We start from the raw sequence: 6,577 nt of genomic DNA, 5'->3' as shown, positions 1-6,577 counted from the left end.
ACTTCTTTTTTTTTGCAAGATGATGCATTGAAAGACATGCACAGCTTCTTTACCAATTAGATTACACAGTTGCTTGGCAGAGCAGGAATCGTGTAATTTCTTTCTGAAAATCATATAAAAAGAAATATGAGAAGAAAATAGCAAAAGACAAAAACTAAATCACAGGCAGAAAAGAAGAACACACGGAGCAAGCAAAAATACAGGGAAAAGAGGCTAATTGAGCATATTTTGAAGATCAGAGAAAGCATTTGACCACACTGTCACACAGCACTAGGAAAAATGCAACCTGCTGAAGTCATTCCTGCTCCCAGTTATCATTACGTGGCATTCAATGGCTGTGTGTATTTTGCAAATACCTGAGTGAAGGTATTTCAGGAATGTTTTAATGCGTAAGTGTATACCTATTGGTTGACCAACACTAGGTTTCTATAAGTTTCCTATCACGGCACTGTTCAGTTTTAGTCTGGTTTAGCTTCTAAAATCTGACAAAATCCTACCCCGAATTCACACCAGAAGCGACACGTCAGCGTAGCATAAGCGACCATCCGTCCAATCCACACCAATTCCGACAGTTGCGTTCCGTATTCAAACATGGGAAAGTCAAAGGAACATGAGAGAGAGAAAAACAGCCGAAGTTGACCACGAGGGGCTGGACAAACAAAAGATGTGTTGTTTTTTGTGGCTAAACAACCACAATACTTTACCCATGTCGGTGTCATCATCTAGCTTGTGACAAAGTGAAAAATTGCACTGTATTAATGGACCACTCTGGGCCAGCATGATCATAATATTGTTGTTGACTGTGCTTCTATAGTTTACTGGGCATAGAAAGTGTGAGTTTTGTGTGATTTGAATGGATCTCTATGGGGTTTTCGCTTCACTCACACGCGCAAGTGGAAAAAAATAGACTCGGAGCGTAAAAAAACGCTGAAAGATGTGAGACGCGCGTCTAGCGGAGCCGGTGTGGATTGAAACATTGGTTAAAATGGGAGCGTATCTGTTTCGTGAGACGGACGACTGAACAACTCTTCGGAAACGCTTTCAGTGTGATTTGGTAGTACCTCCTGGGATCTGGTCCATTTCCAAATAGCACTAGTGTCCTGTCTTAAATTCAATATACATTACCATTGTCAGGAAGCAGAATAGCACATGTTAACCTTTTACAGTCGTGTACGAGTGTAAAAGTAAAAACAGTGTTTTGTGTTTAATCATTCACTTGTTTTCTTTCAAAATAAGTCAGAAAAATGAGATCCACGTTTTGGTTAAAAAAGTAACTATCTTGTAATAGCCCGGATTGTCCTTTGCGAGATGCCGTCCCAGCTGACAGGTATACGTCATAGCTCCGAAGACAGTGCCAGCATGGCGTTCACACTCTATTCTCTGATTCAAGCAGCGATTTTATGTGTAAATGCGGTAGCTGTCTTACACGAAGAGAGGTTTTTAAGCAAAAGTAAGTGTATTTTCTAAATGTATTTCTGTAACGTATGTAACAATATGATGCACTTAGCTGGTGAAATAACTAAAGCATCTTTAGCATCTTTTTACAGTATGGTATTATAGGGTGAGGCAGTACTAACTTTAATGAACATTTATAAATACTGCGAAACTACTTCGTTTATTATGAGTGTACGATAGCTTCCTGGAACAAGTACTACACGATTTTGACGTGTGTACAAATAACCGAGTTTTTTAAGAAGGCGAGGAGAGCAGTAGAACGTCGTTACAGACAACCCGAGTGTCACTCACAAGTTTTTTTAATAACGCAAATGAACTCGAATGTGAAAAAGACCGATTATTTCATAAATTATATTTCAGCGGTTACTAAAAGCGATCTTTGACTGTGATTTGTAGTTTATTATTAGCTATCTAAACTGATTCCATATTGCTTCGCTTGATATTATTGTATTCTGGAATACGGACGGTGACGTGATTATTTTCACTACGATTATCCTTAGGAATAATTTAGCTAATGGACCTAAATAAAATGAAAACTCAAATGAAGGCTCTCATTTAAAAATTACTTTAGAATATTATTGAAGCTAACGTATTATAATTTACTGTTCAGGTGGGTAGTAGTGCTAGTGGGTAGTAGTAATGCTCACACCTGAAGAAGGCTCCACGGCCGAAACGTTGTGTTCTCTTTCTTCTTTTTTTCAGCATGGAATAAACCTATTACTTGTTCCATAATTTACTATTTTTTTAACTATAGCAGCACAAAAGGATAAAATAGATCATACACATAAATAAACCCTTTGGTCTTAATAATTTCACTTTTGTTTTTCTTAGTTGGCTGGGGAGCAGATCAAGGAATTGGAGGTTTTGGTGATGAACCAGGAATTAAATCTCAGCTGATGAACCTTGTTCGTTCTGTGAGGACAGTGATGAGGGGTAAGTTTGTATTGCATTAGCTGAATCAGCATGTTTGTATCTGATGCTAATACAAGATATAAAGAAAGTAAACTTTACATTCTAGCTAGATCATGTAATATACATAGGTCATTACTGTGCACCATCCCAGTTTACATAACTAGACTGGGAAACATACTTTATGGTGGTTCAGCTTTAATTCTCCAGGGTGTAGTTGTTTCCAACTTTTTAAGATTTTATTTTGAGCTTTCAGACATGGACTATGTTGTGGGGTTTGAAACTAATCATATCTATTCTAGGTGTATCGCTAACCTCATTTAACATCCTTAAACTAATTAATATAAATTTAATTTTAGAACTCCTCCATTAACTGTGCTTGAGATTTCTATTAAATAAAATAATCAAAAGCCATATTTTCTAAGAAACTCAAATCTCTTAATCGCATTAGTACAATTATATTTGTCACTACTATTGCTGTTATTAGTTCTACTACAAGTATTAGTACTAATATTAAATCTACAGCAACATCACTGATAATTTGTATATATGCCCCATTTAGTGTTTTAAAGTTGAGTTTTTTTATGACTATGAAAAGGGTAAGTTTGTTTATTTTAAGATAGAAAATAGATATTTTTATTTTCATGATAAATAATACTGAGGAAAGCTAATGATAATGCATGTTGCCATTTTTTGTAACATAGAATGTGACTGGGTACTTTCTATTAGGATAATGTAATTCAGGGCTGGTTACTAAGTGTTGCTCTTTAGGTAAATGAAGGACAGTAAAAGCAATAAAACATACATACTGTCTCCTCTCAGTATTCTGTTATTAATAGTTAGGGTGTTCTATGGTTGTAACACTGAGACCCATAATACTGTAATTGCATCAGTTGGTTATGTAGATGTTTTAAAATTCAGAACTGTTGAAATGTACAGCCTGGATTGCTTATCTTAGCCATACCTTGTCACAACAAGGTACATAAATAATGTATTTATGTTCACCATGTTCCCAATTTGTTTCAATAGTGTTGATAGGTACCATGTCCAATGAAAAATCTAGAATTTATCTTGTGGCCTTGTGGATGATCATAGCACACACTATCCGCACCTCAAAATCTGCTGTGATGTCAGTGTGGTTTGCTTTGGCAGTGGTCGTGGTATGAGGTTTAGTTTTAGGTAGTGATTGTTTTTTCTTAGCTTGAGGTAGAACAGGGGCTGAGGATTTAAGAAGGTTTATATAATTCAAGGTATAGGCTTTGCATGAGCTCTGCAGCACTGCCTTTAGATTGTTCTGTAGCTGAGAAGACTCAGATGAAGGACAGTCCTTTTTCTAATGAAAAATCTAACATCTGTAACAGGTGAATTGAGAGAAACTAAATTGCTATCTTTTAAGTTTCTGTTTTGAAACAATAATGACATTTTTCTTTTTCTTTTCTTTTTTGTAGTGCCCTTAATAATTGTCAATTCGGTGTGTATTGTGCTGCTTCTGTTGTTTGGATAGAGAAGATCTGGAAGAGAACAAACAACATGTTGGACTGAATTCAAAGAGACAATATTGACTACCTTCACCAAACCCAGGGAGAGGTTTTTGTTCCATGTGTCAAAACTCCTCTGACACACTTTCCAGTTCTTACTCTTTTTTTTCCAGTTCAAAAGTTACCTAAGACTGTTGTCCAAAGCTCTTTTTTTGTAAACCTTTAAAGAATGAAATAATTGCTCAAAGCTTGTTGTTATGAATTAAGCAAGAGCCATATCATTGCTTGTCATGTGTGCCATGTTATAAACATTATAGGAGGTGAAAATAAAATCAGAATGCGCTGCCTCAACAGTTAAATAGACAATAAAACAGCTAAGAACATTCTTGGATAGTATTACCCATGTCTCAAGCACAGTTTCGATTTTTTTTGCTTTTGAAAATAAGCCTCTCAATATAATCCCATCGGCTTTGACACAGATTTCCATTACAACTGTGCAGAATTTGCTCAGAGACCCGTTTTCTCATTTAACATTTTGTTGATAGGCAGAGGGCTTCCTGAGACCCTTAAATATGTCATGTGTAGTCTTAAGCCTATAAAACACTGTAAGAGTTTCAGTTGTGAAGAAATAAAGCAAATTTGTAACAAGCACTCCAGTCCCCAGTTGTCATAAAATGTCAGCCTTGGCATTATGGTTTTATGCCATTATCAATATTTTCTTTTAAAGCAGGCGGTAAGTTATTCGCCGTGAGCAAAATTTTAAGTAAAAACATCATGGTGAGCAAATCCATCCTAGATTTCTGGTTAAGATTGAAAGCACAAGCATAATGTTTTATTGTCTTGTCACACAGCTCTTGAGGATAGCTGTTCCTACGGTAAATACTTTGCAATTTGTCTGCTTCTTAGAACAATTTTGAGGTATATCTACTTGGAATGAGGAAAGGGAATCCAGCAGCTTAAACAAGGAACTATGTTATAATATAAGAAATACTGAGTACATATTCTGTCCCAGAGGAAATTATAAGGGGAGGGAGGTGGGAGCTGTCTTTGGGAGCAGTTATTTTTCTTAAGGCTGTATCATATCCTTTCAGTAATTCCATGTTGTGTTGCTCAGATTTCAAATTTCTGTGGTTTTAATAAATTGTATCACAAACCCTTCATTTAGTTCTCAGTTTTGTTCAAATGGTGAACGTCTGCTGCTCACTTTCTACTTTCTATAGTCCTGTGGGAATCTGCTGTTCTAGCCTCTTGAAAATTAGAATCGTGTATGCAAAATATTTTTGTTTAACTGTCATAGGGCATCTACTGCTATTTTTTTTTAAACGGGTAAAGTTTCAGATACAGACATTGTCACCAATTCTGTTCATGAGAAAAGGTCATCCACTCACTTCTGGGTTAAGTAGGTTTTAACTATACCTATAAATTAGGTGTGTACCTATTTTATTGCTTCTCTGAGGTGTATATACAGTGCCTTGCGAAAGTATTCGGCCCCCTTGAACTTTTCAACCTTTTGCCACATTTCAGGCTTCAAACATAAAGATATACATTTTTTATTTTATGTGAAGAATCACCAACAAGTGGGACACAATTGTGAAGTGGAACAAAATCTATTGGATTTTTGAAACTTTAACTAATAAAAAAATGAAAAGTGGGGCGTGCAAAATTATTCGGCCCCCTTGCGTTAATACTTTGTAGAGCCACCTTTTGCTGCGATTACAGCTGCAAGTCGCTTGGAGTATGTCTCTATCAGTTTTGCACATCGAGAGACTGAAATTCTTGCCCATTCTTCCTTGCAAAACAGCTCTAGCTCAGTGAGGTTGGATGGAGAGCGTTTGTGAACAGCAGTTTTCAGCTCTTTCCACAGATTCTCGATTGGATTCAGGTCTGGACTTTGACTTGGCCATTCAAACACCTGGATACGTTTATTTGTGAACCATTCCGTTGTAGATTTTGGTGTATGTTTGGGATCATTGTCTTGTTGGAAGATAAATCTCCGTCCCAGTTTCAGGTCTTTTGCAGACTCCAACAGGTTTTCATCCAGAATGGTCCTGTATTTGGCTGCATCCATCTTCCCCTCAATTTTAACCATCTTCCCTGTCCCTGCTGAAGAAAAGCAGGCCCAAACCATGATGCTGCCACCACCATGTTTGACAGTGGGGATGGTGTGTTGAGGGTGATGAGCTGTGTTGCTTTTACGCCAAACATATCGTTTTGCATTGTGGCCAAAAAGTTCGATTTTGGTTTCATCTGACCAGAGCACCTTCTTCCACATGTTTGGGGTGTCTCCCAGGTGGCTTGTGGCAAACTTTAGACGAGACTTTTTATGGATATCTTTGAGAAATGGCTTTCTTCTTGCCACTCTTCCATAAAGGCCAGATTTGTGCAGTGTAAGACTGATTGTTGTCCTATGGACAGACTCTCCCACCTCAGCAGTTCATCCAGAGTGATCATGGGCCTCTTGGCTGCATCTCTGATCAGTCTTCTCCTTGTCTGAGCTGAAAGTTTAGAGGGACGGCCAGGTCTTGGTAGATTTGCAGTGGTCTGATACTCCTTCCATTTCAAGATGATCGCTTGCACATTGCTCCTTAGGATGTTTGAAGCTTGGGAAATCTTTTTATATCCAAATTTCGGATTTAAACTTCTCCACAACAGTATTACGGACCTGCCTGGTGTGTTCCTTGGTCTTCATGATGCTCTCTGCGCTTTCAACAGAACCTTGAGACTATCAGAGAGCA

The 6,577-nt window shown here is 37.5% G+C and overlaps 1 protein-coding gene across 1 annotated transcript; it reads left to right on the top strand.

Annotated features, from left to right (window-relative positions):
* The first annotated feature begins 1,310 nt into the window (after window positions 1–1,310).
* ier3ip1 (immediate early response 3 interacting protein 1) lies at window positions 1,311–5,002 on the top strand. The gene is made up of 3 exons (XM_006627238.3): window positions 1,311–1,450; window positions 2,287–2,388; window positions 3,813–5,002. The coding sequence occupies exons 1-3, from the start codon at window positions 1,360–1,362 to the stop codon at window positions 3,866–3,868; spliced, it is 249 nt and encodes an 82-aa protein (XP_006627301.3). The 5' UTR covers window positions 1,311–1,359; the 3' UTR covers window positions 3,869–5,002.
* The last annotated feature ends 1,575 nt before the right edge of the window (window positions 5,003–6,577 follow it).

The sequence above is a fragment of the Lepisosteus oculatus genome, chromosome 3 (genome assembly GCF_040954835.1).
Source record: "Lepisosteus oculatus isolate fLepOcu1 chromosome 3, fLepOcu1.hap2, whole genome shotgun sequence".
NCBI classification, from domain to species: Eukaryota; Metazoa; Chordata; class Actinopteri; order Semionotiformes; family Lepisosteidae; genus Lepisosteus; species Lepisosteus oculatus.
This window is presented reverse-complemented; position numbering and strand designations above follow the sequence as displayed.